Raw genomic sequence first — 15815 nt, forward strand, 5'->3', positions numbered from 1 at the left:
CAGATTTGTGACATGTGAGGACACACGGACGTTATGTGTGTGTGTGTGTGTGTGTGTGTGTGTGTGTGGTGTGTAATGTGAGGACACACGGACGTTATTCAGATAAACAGATTTGTGACATGTGAGGACACACGGACGTTATTCAGATAAACAGATTTGTGACATGTGAGGACACACGGACGTTATTCAGATAAACAGATTTGTGACATGTGAGGACACACGGACGTTATTCAGATAAACAGATTTGTGACATGTGAGGACACACGGACGTTATTCAGATAAACAGATTTGTGACATGTGAGGACACACGGACGTTATTCAGATAAACAGATTTGTGACATGTGAGGACACACGGACGTTATTCAGGTAAACGCTGAGTCTGCTGTTTTCATTTAGATATGCTCGAGTGACATCATGTTTCAGTTTGTGGGCGTTGTTGCTGTTGGCAATTAAACGAGAGTGACAACATTTCTTATTATTGTGGCCAGTTGTTATTAAAGTGATTACAGCGTGTGTGTGTGTGTGTGTGTGTGTGTGTGTGTGTGTGTGGTGTGTGTGTGTGTGTGTGTGTGTGTGTGTGTGTGTGTGTGGTGTGTAAGAGGGGGAGCGGGGCGGGCTGTCAAGTTCAGAGCCTCCGCAGCAGCATGCACAGAGAGAGAGAGAGAGAGAGAGAGAGAAGAGAGAGAGAGAGAGAGACAGAGAGAGAGAGAGAGAGAGAGAGAGAGAGAGAGGGAGAGAGAGAGAGAGAGAAGAGAGAGAGAGAGAGACAGAGAGAGAGAGAGAGAGAGAGAGAGAGAGAGGGAGAGAGAGGTGTGTCGTCATTTCATGATATTGATGTGGGTCCTGGTGCTGACGGGCTCAGGCTCAATAATAGCTTAACCCCTCGGGCTTGGGTCGGGCTTGGGTCGGGGCTGGGCGGGCTGGGGGCTGAAATGTCAGGTCCTCGCAGGCTCGCAGCTCTCTGGAGTCTAGAGCCAATATCCTCTCCTCTCTTCCGTGTGTGCTCGCCATGCGCTTGCATTGTTTGTATGCAGAAAGAGGTGCTCAGACGTGGCGCGGAATCTCAAAATAAAAGAATAGAAATACTGTTGATTTCTTAATTTTTCATGGTGATTTCTACACGTTTGCACTAGGGCTGGGTCGGTTTGAAAATTTTAAAACCGGTTCGATATTGCCGTCTAAACCGGATCGAACCGGTATACCGATTTTTTTTGTAATTATTATTATTATTATTTTTTTTTAAATTTATTTATTTATTTTTAAGCAGGGCTCCCGAGTGTGGCCCATAACTGTCTGTAGTGCAACTTCAGTCCACCTGATAGCGATAATACACCTCTAAGCTGGTATTGTCAACCAGCAATGATACTGAATAAAAAGAAGAGCAGGACACCTGTGTAACAAACACACCCTGTATTTATTTCTCATAACTATTCAGCTTAACTTTTCTTCAAACATCAACATAATAAACAAAATAAGACTTTTGCATACTAGTGCAACTTGAGAAGAGGCTAATACGTTTTTTCGGTTCGCACGTGATCAAACTGGTTCGGGCTCGTACACCGAACTGAACCGGTAAAACCGGAAATCGACCCATGCCTAGTTTCCACTGTGCATCGATGCTATTAGATCATTGAATCGATGCATGGATGCAGATGGACGTATCGTAGTACCCAGTGACGCCAAGGTGTCTCCTGAGTCCTGAGGCCTTCCTGACCAAACCACATGATGTGACGAGTTGGGAGTCAGGATGTTTTGCTCTCTTCATCATTGTCATCATCGTACAGTCTACACACATGAAACCTGATGTCCTACCCAACCTTATTAGATCCCATGTCGCACAGTGTGGCTCGCAATAAACGTATAATTGCTAAAATCGTACAGTCTGAAGGCGGCTTTATTCTCCCATTTCAATTGAGTGGGCACTTCATTGGCACTGAGACTTCTAGCCTATATTGCCAAAGAAAAATGGAGAACAAAGTATTTTATTCACTACAGAACAATTATAATTCTCTCTCTCTCTCTCTGTCTCTCTCTCTCTGTGTCTCTCTCTGTCTCTCTCTCTCTCTCTCTCTGTCTCTCTCTCTCTCTCTCTCTCCCTGCAGCTCAGCCTATCTCATCCAAGCTTCATGACGGTTGGTGGGCGTATAAGGACGTTGTCCAGGGAAGCTTCGTTCCAGGTAATAGACCGTCACCCATCTGACTCGGCAAGAAACTTTAATGCCAACACTTTATTTAGAAATGTCACCAGACTGTTAATTGCTTGCACTGTGCCCTCTGCTGGCCACTTAAGCAGCAAAATGCCATTTAAGACTTTTCTTGTGTTTATCTTGTGTAACCAGCAAATGCTCCCCCCTCTCATTCTCCAAAATCGAGGTTGGGAGATTGGGTCATTTTGGGCTCAATTGGACCAGAATCTGTCTTCTTGAAGAGTTCCACTTCAATGCCAATTATTACGTGACAGTTAATTGCTTTTTTTGCACTTTGCAGCGTTTCCGTTCAGTTTCTTTATGCACAAATTGAACATTTGCATAAAAACAGGTGGAGAAACCCAACTACTGTCATTCTGTGTCCACATTGACACACAACACGACACCCGCAATGCTCGACCACTTAAACAACGTGATCGATCTAATGTGATCGAATTTGCAAGCCTAGTTTTGTTTAGAATCAGCGTGAGATGTTCACCGTTTTGTGAAAACACTGCTCCTGAGAAGCCCGGAGCCTGGGCTTGTCTCACTCTGGCACTTTGCTCTTTCATTTCTCTTCTTCATGTGCAGTCAGCTCAGTCTGTTCCAAGTCTCTGATGTGTCAGGAAGGAGAACATCTCAGGAAGCCACAGTCTGAGGGTGAAGCTGCCTACAGCTCAGATACTACAGTATACACGTCTTCTATTCCTCTTACTGTGGCTGCAGACATGTCTTCTCATCACAACTCCTTATTGTTTCTAAGGGAGATATATATGTGTGTGTGTATTAGTGCTGCACGATTAATCTAATCGCAATCGCAATCGCGATGTCAGCACGTGCGATTACATAACCGCAAAAGTGTGCGATTATTATTATTTTTTCACGTCTTTTTACTGTGTGAGCCTCTAAACTAACGTTACACTCGACGCAGCAAACACACGTTTCTCTGCCATCACACTGTGGGCATCAACACTAGCGGAAGGCTTCTCCCATGCACTCCCGCAAATAAGTAATGTTATGCGCAGCAAAGTTACATCTTACCGAGAGGGAGAGAGAGAACATCCATGATCGCTAACAGCTAGCTATGCTAATAACTAGCTTGCCGTTCAGAAACGCATGTAAACAGCCGTGTGATTAGTGAGAACGTCAGTAAAATAAGGAGAGAGCTGCAGGTGCTTATGCAGAACTAGTGCACGATTAAGTGCACAGTGGGTAATGACCCGCTGTGATGAAGAATATAGCGAGATTAACAAGGTTGATAGCAAAACACTGTCGCAGCTGCCAGCAGCAGCACCTCCAGGCTTCAACTAGCGTTAAGCTTCTGGCATACTCTTTGCGCCCAGCCAAGCGCATAGGGCGCGCGGCGATTATGACGTAATTGCACGGGGCGTGTCGGGGGGCGAGGCCTGAGCGCAGCACGGCGCGTCCATGGAGATTTTTCTATCAGCGCATTGGGTTTTGCTGCCTGTGCCTGTGAGATCTCCGTGGTAGGCTATCAGCGGATATCTGCAGTGATTGAGTCCTCACCGTCGTAAAGTCGCCTTCAAAGCATGATGTTCGATTATAACAAACTAGTTGTGTGGCTTAGCCTTCCCAAATGTTGAGGGTCGTTTTTTAGAATTTAATACATAGAATTGGGAACGTTACATTCAATTTCATTCAGACTGCCTGGAGGAGCGAGCTGAGCACTGAGTATGTTCTGTTTTGGCCTGCGCAGAGTGCGTGCGCCCTCCTCGGAGCCCCGCCTCCAGTGCGTGCGCGAAGAGTATGCCAGAAGCTTTAGCCTGTCACATGACGCCTTCATGGTCCCTCGATAAAGTCTGCAGAAAGATGCACGTTACCTCACCTCTCTCTCAAGAAGCGTCACGTGAGTGTGGCGTTTAAGGCCATCTGTCGCTACAAAATAAATAAACGGGGTGTATCATTGTATTACTCGACAGACATGTAACTAACTTTGCCAGTCTGAGCCATCTTCTATGTGCTGTAACACAGTGCAGTTTCTATTTTTCTGGTGTTTCTTTTTTTGCATGTTTGGGACAGGCAAATGTCTCAAAATGTTTTATTTTTTTGTAAAGATAATTTTATTTCAAATTGTTTTATTTAATTAGTTTTAATATATTTTAAATTGTAACATATTTCATGTATTTTAGTCTGTGATACGTGAAACCGTGGTATTTTTGTCCAAGGTTATCATACAGTCAAAAACTCATGCCGGCACATCCCTAGATACCTCTTGTTTATTATATCAGAATCGCAATCGCAATATTGTCCACCATAATCGCTAATCGCACCTTTCCCCCAAATCGTGCAGCACTAGTGTGTATATATTTACACACACACACACACACACACACACGCACACACGCACACGCACACGCACACACACACACACACACACACACACACACACACACACACACACACACACACACACACACACACACACATATATATATATATGCCTGCACGGTTGCTCTGCTGGGGTTGGCTCTATTGAGTCATGCTGTTATACCCTGGAGAGATGCTCTATTCTGCTCCAGTGTTGAATGAACAGAAGGTTGTGATTCAACCACAGCGTCAGTTTGGTCTTTTTCACTGCTGCCAGGCCTGCCAGCAAAAGCCTACAATGATTTAAGTTGAGAGATAGAGATGACACTACACAGTATTAAGAAAAATATCTGATCAGTGGAGATATATCTATCTATCTATCTATCTATCTATCTATCTATCTATCTATCTATCTATCTATCTATCTATCTATCTATCTATCTATATACAGTATCTATATTTATACCATGGTCTGGGTGAATACTCGATTCTGATTGGCTGCAGGGTGTCCATTAAAAAGTGATAATGTACAGTTGGTAAAGTAGTTAAGTCAAATGGTCTGTTCACCATTCATATCAATGCACCATAGTTTCAACAGTGTTATCAAGAGAGCAGTTTGAGCTCTATACCCCCGTTAAGGGTTAATATGGCACTTTTGTTAGTTGAGGAAAAAAAATGAGTCGGTCAAAGTAAGTATTTAAATCACCCCTGTGTGCTCAGTTTATCAAAAATAACTCTTATTTACAATTTTGATTTTCGTTTCGGAGATTTCCCTCCTGACAGAAGCCGGCTCTGAGCCATTAAGTGACGCGCGTGCCTCTGCAAGCTGAGCGGGGGGAGCTGCGCCCTGCGGGGGCGAGCCCGGCCGTTTGAGCTTTATACCACCGTTAACGCTTAATATGGCACTTTTATAAGTTTAGAAAATAATTTAGTCGGTCAAAGTAACTATTTAGATTACCCCTGAGTGCTCAGTTTATTAAAATAACGGCTATTTAGAAATTTGATTTTCATTCTGGTCAGCTGACAGAAGCCGGGCTCTCAGCTGTCAACTGTCAAACCCTCTGTTTACAACTTGCAGTGAGCAGCAGCCAGGCGCTCTGGGAGAGCGCGCGCTGCTGCCTCTTATCACTGATACAAATCAAGTCAAGAGGAAAAAGACGAGATCAACAAAAAGAAAACAACGAAATGGGGAGTTAACAGCAACACACTGAGAGACGTCCTTGTACAAAACATACCTGGACTCCAACATACTGAAAGCTTAGATGGTTTTCAGTTTACTCCTGCCTCGCGCCATTTACGTCTTATAAGACCCGCAGACGTTAACGTAATTCCCTGGAATGCGAGTTTAAACGACCCAGTTACATGGCGTTGCATTCTTATACATTGACGTTTTATTTTGTATGTTGTTACATAGGCTACAATTGCCCAAATTATTAGTTAGCTTGACTCTGGAATTGTGCCAGGTGCAGCAGGCACTAAGCGGCCATTTTATCCAATGATAGCCTAATCTTGAGCAGCCAGGGGACTATTTTGTCTCGCCGTTTCTCAACTCATATTCAAGGTTATGAAAACTTCATTTTGATTGCAAAATGCATGGAAATATAAATGAATGGTCTTGTTGTGTTTCTTTGGCAAGTGACCATGGTATAAGCGGGTTAATGCACTTCGAGGTGTCCATTATCACTTTTTAAGGGACTTCGGAAGCAACCGCTCCTCGGCTGTGCCTCGGACCAGTTCACGCTTCTCGCGTCGTCCCTTAAAAAGTGATAATGGACACCTCGTCGTGCATTAACCCTTACATATATATATATACATATATACACACAAACATTTGAAAACCTTTTCAACATTGTCAACCAAAAATAAAGGGAGCGGAACAGCTATATTAATAACTTTAATTTAACTTTGAGTTTGTCTTTCATGCCGGATGTCACATCTTTCAAATGCTGCATTTCTCATTTTGGAATGAAACTCCAATATAGAGTGCTTTGATTGCAAATGAAAAAGTGTGTGCGAAGTGTGTCTGTGTGTGTGTGTGTGTGTGTGTGTGTGTGTGTGTGCATGTGCGCGTGTGCATGTGTGTGTTTGTGCGTCTGTGTGTGTGTGTGTGTGTGTGTGTGTGTGTGTGTGAAGTGTGTGAGAGGCCTTTTGGGAAATTTGAGCCTGACACTAAGCGCTTCACATCAGCGACTGCAGCTTCTCCAACGTCCTGCTGGCCTCACACAGCTACTACACCCTTCTATTCTCCTCACATTGTCTTATTGCTCAAGTACTCAAGTGCTCTGCTCAAGTATTACTCAAGTACAAGTACTTGAGTTTTTTGATGATTTGTACTTTTTAAGTATTTTTTATAAAGCTATACTTTTACTCTTACTAAATGAAAGATATTCTACTTGAGTACTTTTAAATGTAAATGAGTAAAATGAGTAAATGAGTAAATTCAAATTTTTGTTTTGCACACCGCACTATGAGAACAGCACAGTAGCATTGAGACTGCTCGCTAACACGTCCAGAATCACTTCCGCGTTTACTGCGCCCAAACTGGTGCCTCATTAGTGCAGTGGTCAAATATATATATTCATGAGGGTCTGAGATGTTTGAATTGGCCTGAATTAACCTGCTGATGACTCATTCAATCAATACTATTGTGAAAAAAATGCTGGCAATGAATATGATATTCTATTAATATGATGCTTTTCCCAAGCGAATATTGATTAAAGTGCGTGTATCCCACCATGTTTGATCTGATGATGGCTCAGTGCCTCCCACACACTCCTTCACTTGTCATGTGCGGTTGACTCGACACATCTGAGTGCTCCGCTGTCGCTTTTCTGCTGGTTTATTATTTGTTATCATTAGTATTGTTCTGCCACGTTGGCGCTGTCTTATTATTATTATTATTATTTTTTATATTCCCCCCTCCCCCGACTTTTTATCAGCGCTGTCTTATTAACGCTGTTCACGCATGCTGCTTTCCTGCACCTATGTTTTGATTATAGGATGTCTACAAGTTGATATGTGTGTGTGTGTGTGTGTGTGTGTGCGTGTGTGTGTGTGTGTGTGCGTGTGTGTGCGTGCGTGTGTGTGCGCGCGTGTGTGTGTGTGTGCACGCGTGTGTGTGTGTTGCTGAATAAACAGCGCGTGAGTTTGCAGGAGCTTGTTTCCTATTCATTATCTGTGATGACTAAGCTTGTCAAGGTGTCATAGATGCTGCTGGCTATCTGATCTGTGTTGCTGCTGCTGCACAGCGGCGTCAGTGCTGCTTATTGTGTAGCCTTGCACACACTTGTAGTTTGTTGTTGTTGTTGTTGTTGTTGTTGTGGGTTGATTATGTGGGCTTCACTATATGCCTGTGTGGCTGTATGGACATTCCACATCGCTGAATCTCAAACTGGATTCATTTGAGCACATTATTTGACTGACCATGGTTGTGAAATAGCCTATATCAGCAGTGTTATAATAAGTCTGTGGCACTGACTGACCATGGTTGTGAAATAAGCCTATGAGCAGTTGTAAGGCCTAAAATACCAGCAGGTCACTGTCTGTGGCACTGGCCATAGTGCTGTGTTGGCTGTGACAGTCTGTCGCTGGCCATCGGCGGTGGTGCTGAACCCGCTCATCAATGGATGCATCAGGTAACTCTCGTAACGGACAAGCCCGTCTTTTATTGTCACACGAACACCACAATACATGCATGCGGCCACAACATACTCATGCTGACGGTGGCCGGTGAAATATGTCCTCTGCATTTGACCCATCCAGGCTTGTCCTTTCCTCCGAGGGGCAGGCCAGGAGCAGTGGTCGCTTTCTCGTACAGCGCCCGGGGACCAACTTCGGATGTTGTCGTCACTGGTCGGATGACGATGACGATCTGATCTTCTGCATGTTTATAGTGGGGGGGTTATATACGGAGGAACCCCCTGGGGGAGCACGGGGAGAACATGCAAACTCCACACAGAGAGAAAAGCCCTTACAACGAGATAACCCACCTGGGCAGTGGGCACTGAGGATATGGGGGGGAACACAACCACGGCGCCCACAGTGTCCCAGGTGAGAATCGAACTCAGGATCTTCTGACTGTGAGGCGACAGCGCTACCGACTGCTCCACCGTACCCCCTATATACCCCCTGTATAGAGCGCTGTCCTCAGTGCTGAAACATCTGAGCACGACTGGCAACCGGTTTTCTTTTGTGTTCTTCTTCAGAACAAGCTTGTCTGTAAAGTGGCTTCACTCTATGCTTTCTTAGACACATTACTTGGCTCAGTAAGTGACAGATTGAGTTTATGGATAGGAATCAGGATAGGACAATATTTCCCAACCTTTTTTGCACCACAGATCTGGTTTCATCCTGACAGTATAGCCCTCATGAGACAGCTTCCTGCTTGAGCATTCACAAAACAGAGACATGAAAAATAGATTCAAAAGATTGTTTTTGTCATTTAAATTAATTTGGAACATGTGGAAAATGGAAATCTCCGTGTTTGACTAAATAGCTGGAGATGTTTAAAATCAGGCTGACAGACGCATGGATCAAACAAAGCAAACTAACTCAGCCTTGCGGGCTGCATGGATTTACATATTAGGATTTGCATGTTTTTGGTTAGTTTCTTTAACAATATCATGGAGGTAAAAGTGCAGCAGAATGACTTGCAGATAGCAGGAGGAGTGCTATAGGTAACATCTTTCAGCAGATAGCAGGAGGAGTGCTATAGGTAACATCTTTCAGCAGATAGCAGGAGGAGTGCTATAGGTAACATCTTTCAGCAGGATAGCAGGAGGAGTGCTATAGGTAACATCTTTCAGCAGATAGCAGGAGGAGTGCTATAGGTAACATCTTTCAGCAGATAGCAGGAGGAGTGCTATAGGTAACATCTTTCAGCAGATAGCAGGAGGAGTGCTATAGGTAACATCTTTCAGCAGATAGCAGGAGGAGTGCTATAGGTAACATCTTTCAGCAGGAGAGCAGGAGGAGTGCTATAGGTAACATCTTTCAGCAGGAGAGCAGGAGGAGTGCTATAGGTAACATCTTTCAGCAGGAGAGCAGGAGGAGTGCTATAGGTAACATCTTTCAGCAGGAGAGCAGGAGGAGTGCTATAGGTAACATCTTTCAGATAGCAGGAGGAGTGCTATAGGTAACATCTTTCAGATAGCAGGAGGAGTGCTATAGGTAACATCTTTCAGATAGCAGGAGGAGTGCTATAGGTAACATCTTTCAGATAGCAGGAGGAGTACTATAGGTAACATCTTTCAGATAGCAGGAGGAGTGCTATAGGTAACATCTTTCAGATAGCAGGAGGAGTGCTATAGGTAACATCTTTCAGTAGGTAGCAGGAGGAGTGCTATAGGTAACATCTTTCAGCAGGAGAGCAGGAGGAGTGCTATAGGTAACATCTTTCAGCAGATAGCAGGAGGAGTGCTATAGGTAACATCTTTCAGCAGATAGCAGGAGGAGTGCTATAGGTAACATCTTTCAGCAGATAGCAGGAGGAGTGCTATAGGTAACATCTTTCAGCAGATAGCAGGAGGAGTGCTATAGGTAACATCTTTCAGCAGATAGCAGGAGGAGTGCTATAGGTAACATCTTTCAGCAGATAGCAGGAGGAGTGCTATAGGTAACATCTTTCAGCAGATAGCAGGAGGAGTGCTATAGGTAACATCTTTCAGCAGATAGCAGGAGGAGTGCTATAGGTAACATCTTTCAGCAGGAGAGCAGGAGGAGTGCTATAGGTAACATCTTTCAGCAGGAGAGCAGGAGGAGTGCTATAGGTAACATCTTTCAGCAGGAGAGCAGGAGGAGTGCTATAGGTAACATCTTTCAGCAGGAGAGCAGGAGGAGTGCTATAGGTAACATCTTTCAGATAGCAGGAGGAGTGCTATAGGTAACATCTTTCAGATAGCAGGAGGAGTGCTATAGGTAACATCTTTCAGATAGCAGGAGGAGTGCTATAGGTAACATCTTTCAGATAGCAGGAGGAGTACTATAGGTAACATCTTTCAGATAGCAGGAGGAGTGCTATAGGTAACATCTTTCAGATAGCAGGAGGAGTGCTATAGGTAACATCTTTCAGTAGGTAGCAGGAGGAGTGCTATAGGTAACATCTTTCAGCAGGAGAGCAGGAGGAGTGCTATAGGTAACATCTTTCAGCAGATAGCAGGAGGAGTGCTATAGGTAACATCTTTCAGATAGCAGGAGGAGTGCTATAGGTAACATCTTTCAGATAGCAGGAGGAGTACTATAGGTAACATCTTTCAGATAGCAGGAGGAGTGCTATAGGTAACATCTTTCAGATAGCAGGAGGAGTGCTATAGGTAACATCTTTCAGATAGCAGGAGGAGTACTATAGGTAACATCTTTCAGATAGCAGGAGGAGTGCTATAGGTAACATCTTTCAGATAGCAGGAGGAGTGCTATAGGTAACATCTTTCAGCATGAGGAGTGCTATAGGTAACATCTTTCAGATAGCAGGAGGAGTGCTATAGGTAACATCTTTCAGATAGCAGGAGGAGTGCTATAGGTAACATCTTTCAGATAGCAGGAGGAGTGCTATAGATAACATCTTTCAGATAGCAGGAGGAGTACTATAGGTAACATCTTTCAGATAGCAGGAGGAGTGCTATAGGTAACATCTTTCAGATAGCAGGAGGAGTGCTATAGGTAACATCTTTCAGATAGCAGGAGGAGTGCTATAGATAACATCTTTCAGATAGCAGGAGGAGTGCTATAGGTAACATCTTTCAGATAGCAGGAGGAGTGCTATAGATAACATCTTTCAGATAGCAGGAGGAGTACTATAGGTAACATCTTTCAGATAGCAGGAGGAGTGCTATAGGTAACATCTTTCAGTAGGTAGCAGGAGGAGTGCTATAGGTAACATCTTTCAGATAGCAGGAGGAGTGCTATAGGTAACATCTTTCAGATAGCAGGAGGAGTGCTATAGGTAACATCTTTCAGATAGCAGGAGGAGTGCTATAGATAACATCTTTCAGATAGCAGGAGGAGTGCTATAGATAACATCTTTCAGATAGCAGGAGGAGTGCTATAGGTAACATCTTTCAGATAGCAGGAGGAGTGCTATAGGTAACATCTTTCAGATAGCAGGAGGAGTGCTATAGATAACATCTTTCAGATAGCAGGAGGAGTGCTATAGGTAACATCTTTCAGATAGCAGGAGGAGTGCTATAGATAACATCTTTCAGATAGCAGGAGGAGTGCTATAGGTAACATCTTTCAGATAGCAGGAGGAGTGCTATAGATAACATCTTTCAGATAGCAGGAGGAGTGCTATAGGTAACATCTTTCAGATAGCAGGAGGAGTGCTATAGGTAACATCTTTCAGATAGCAGGAGGAGTGCTATAGGTAACATCTTTCAGCATGAGGAGTGCTATAGGTAACATCTTTCAGATAGCAGGAGGAGTGCTATAGGTAACATCTTTCAGATAGCAGGAGGAGTGCTATAGGTAACATCTTTCAGATAGCAGGAGGAGTGCTATAGATAACATCTTTCAGATAGCAGGAGGAGTGCTATAGGTAACATCTTTCAGATAGCAGGAGGAGTGCTATAGGTAACATCTTTCAGATAGCAGGAGGAGTGCTATAGGTAACATCTTTCAGCATGAGGAGTGCTATAGGTAACATCTTTCAGATAGCAGGAGGAGTGCTATAGGTAACATCTTTCAGATAGCAGGAGGAGTGCTATAGGTAACATCTTTCAGATAGCAGGAGGAGTGCTATAGGTAACATCTTTCAGATAGCAGGAGGAGTGCTATAGGTAACATCTTTCAGCATGAGGAGTGCTATAGGTAACATCTTTCAGATAGCAGGAGGAGTGCTATAGGTAACATCTTTCAGATAGCAGGAGGAGTACTATAGGTAACATCTTTCAGATAGCAGGAGGAGTGCTATAGGTAACATCTTTCAGCAGGATAGCAGGAGGAGTGCTATAGGTAACATCTTTCAGATAGCAGGAGGAGTACTATAGGTAACATCTTTCAGATAGCAGGAGGAGTGCTATAGATAACATCTTTCAGCATGAGGAGTGCTATAGGTAACATCTTTCAGATAGCAGGAGGAGTGCTATAGGTAACATCTTTCAGATAGCAGGAGGAGTACTATAGGTAACATCTTTCAGCATGAGGAGTGCTATAGGTAACATCTTTCAGATAGCAGGAGGAGTGCTATAGGTAACATCTTTCAGATAGCAGGAGGAGTACTATAGGTAACATCTTTCAGCATGAGGAGTACTATAGATAACATCTTTCAGATAGCAGGAGGAGTGCTATAGGTAACATCTTTCAGCATGAGGAGTGCTATAGGTAACATCTTTCAGATAGCAGGAGGAGTGCTATAGGTAACATCTTTCAGATAGCAGGAGGAGTACTATAGGTAACATCTTTCAGATAGCAGGAGGAGTACTATAGGTAACATCTTTCAGATAGCAGGAGGAGTGCTATAGGTAACATCTTTCAGCAGGAGAGCAGGAGGAGTGCTATAGGTAACATCTTTCAGCAGGAGAGCAGGAGGAGTGCTATAGGTAACATCTTTCAGCAGATAGCAGGAGGAGTGCTATAGGTAACATCTTTCAGCAGGATAGCAGGAGGAGTGCTATAGGTAACATCTTTCAGCAGATAGCAGGAGGAGTGCTATAGGTAACATCTTTCAGCAGGATAGCAGGAGGAGTGCTATAGGTAACATCTTTCAGCAGATAGCAGAAGGAGTGCTATAGGTAACATCTTTCAGATAGCAGGAGGAGTACTATAGGTAACATCTTTCAGATAGCAGGAGGAGTGCTATAGGTAACATCTTTCAGATAGCAGGAGGAGTGCTATAGGTAACATCTTTCAGTAGATAGCAGGAGGAGTGCTATAGGTAACATCTTTCAGCAGATAGCAGGAGGAGTGCTATAGGTAACATCTTTCAGATAGCAGGAGGAGTACTATAGGTAACATCTTTCAGATAGCAGGAGGAGTGCTATAGGTAACATCTTTCAGATAGCAGGAGGAGTACTATAGGTAACATCTTTCAGATAGCAGGAGGAGTGCTATAGGTAACATCTTTCAGATAGCAGGAGGAGTGCTATAGGTAACATCTTTCAGCATGAGGAGTGCTATAGGTAACATCTTTCAGATAGCAGGAGGAGTGCTATAGGTAACATCTTTCAGATAGCAGGAGGAGTACTATAGGTAACATCTTTCAGATAGCAGGAGGAGTGCTATAGGTAACATCTTTCAGCAGGATAGCAGGAGGAGTGCTATAGGTAACATCTTTCAGATAGCAGGAGGAGTACTATAGGTAACATCTTTCAGATAGCAGGAGGAGTGCTATAGATAACATCTTTCAGCATGAGGAGTGCTATAGGTAACATCTTTCAGATAGCAGGAGGAGTGCTATAGGTAACATCTTTCAGATAGCAGGAGGAGTACTATAGGTAACATCTTTCAGCATGAGGAGTGCTATAGGTAACATCTTTCAGATAGCAGGAGGAGTGCTATAGGTAACATCTTTCAGATAGCAGGAGGAGTACTATAGGTAACATCTTTCAGCATGAGGAGTACTATAGATAACATCTTTCAGATAGCAGGAGGAGTGCTATAGGTAACATCTTTCAGCATGAGGAGTGCTATAGGTAACATCTTTCAGATAGCAGGAGGAGTGCTATAGGTAACATCTTTCAGATAGCAGGAGGAGTACTATAGGTAACATCTTTCAGATAGCAGGAGGAGTACTATAGGTAACATCTTTCAGATAGCAGGAGGAGTGCTATAGGTAACATCTTTCAGCAGGAGAGCAGGAGGAGTGCTATAGGTAACATCTTTCAGCAGATAGCAGGAGGAGTGCTATAGGTAACATCTTTCAGCAGATAGCAGGAGGAGTGCTATAGGTAACATCTTTCAGATAGCAGGAGGAGTACTATAGGTAACATCTTTCAGATAGCAGGAGGAGTGCTATAGGTAACATCTTTCAGATAGCAGGAGGAGTGCTATAGGTAACATCTTTCAGATAGCAGGAGGAGTACTATAGGTAACATCTTTCAGCATGAGGAGTACTATAGATAACATCTTTCAGATAGCAGGAGGAGTGCTATAGGTAACATCTTTCAGCATGAGGAGTGCTATAGGTAACATCTTTCAGATAGCAGGAGGAGTGCTATAGGTAACATCTTTCAGATAGCAGGAGGAGTACTATAGGTAACATCTTTCAGCATGAGGAGTACTATAGATAACATCTTTCAGATAGCAGGAGGAGTGCTATAGGTAACATCTTTCAGCATGAGGAGTGCTATAGGTAACATCTTTCAGCAGATAGCAGGAGGAGTGCTATAGGTAACATCTTTCAGATAGCAGGAGGAGTACTATAGGTAACATCTTTCAGATAGCAGGAGGAGTACTATAGGTAACATCTTTCAGCAGGATAGCAGGAGGAGTGCTATAGGTAACATCTTTCAGCAGGATAGCAGGAGGAGTGCTATAGGTAACATCTTTCAGCAGGATAGCAGGAGGAGTGCTATAGGTAACATCTTTCAGTAGATAGCAGGAGGAGTGCTATAGGTAACATCTTTCAGCAGATAGCAGGAGGAGTGCTATAGGTAACATCTTTCAGCAGATAGCAGGAGGAGTGCTATAGGTAACATCTTTCAGCAGGATAGCAGGAGGAGTGCTATAGGTAACATCTTTCAGCAGATAGCAGGAGGAGTGCTATAGGTAACATCTTTCAGCAGATAGCAGGAGGAGTGCTATAGGTAACATCTTTCAGCAGATAGCAGGAGGAGTGCTATAGGTAACATCTTTCAGCAGGAGAGCAGGAGGAGTGCTATAGGTAACATCTTTCAGCAGATAGCAGGAGGAGTGCTATAGGTAACATCTTTCAGCAGGAGAGCAGGAGGAGTACTATAGGTAACATCTTTCAGCAGATAGCAGGAGGAGTGCTATAGGTAACATCTTTCAGCAGGATAGCAGGAGGAGTGCTATAGGTAACATCTTTCAGCAGGATAGCAGGAGGAGTGCTATAGGTAACATCTTTCAGCAGGATAGCAGGAGGAGTGCTATAGGTAACATCTTTCAGCAGGAGAGCAGGAGGAGTGCTATAGGTAACATCTTTCAGATAGCAGGAGGAGTACTATAGGTAACATCTTTCAGCAGGATAGCAGGAGGAGTGCTATAGGTAACATCTTTCAGCAGATAGCAGGAGGAGTGCTATAGGTAACATCTTTCAGCAGATAGCAGGAGGAGTACTATAGGTAACATCTTTCAGCAGGAGAGCAGGAGGAGTGCTATAGGTAACATCTTTCAGTAGGTAGCAGG

The 15815-nt window shown here is 43.7% G+C and overlaps 1 protein-coding gene across 1 annotated transcript in view; it reads left to right on the top strand.

Annotated features, from left to right (window-relative positions):
- Nucleotides 1–2095: 2095 nt before the first annotated feature.
- Nucleotides 2096–15815, top strand: part of LOC310787902 (carbonic anhydrase-related protein 10-like) — a gene marked incomplete at both ends in the record, with an annotated part of 140747 nt that continues 127027 nt past the window's right edge. The window contains one exon of the mRNA XM_083649356.1: nucleotides 2096–2177. Coding sequence (XP_083505482.1) covers nucleotides 2096–2177 — 82 coding nt within the window. The remainder of the gene's footprint in view (nucleotides 2178–15815) is intronic.

This window comes from Poromitra crassiceps (genome assembly GCF_964638095.1).
Source record: "Poromitra crassiceps genome assembly, chromosome: 13".
In the NCBI taxonomy this organism is placed as follows: domain Eukaryota; kingdom Metazoa; phylum Chordata; class Actinopteri; order Beryciformes; family Melamphaidae; genus Poromitra; species Poromitra crassiceps.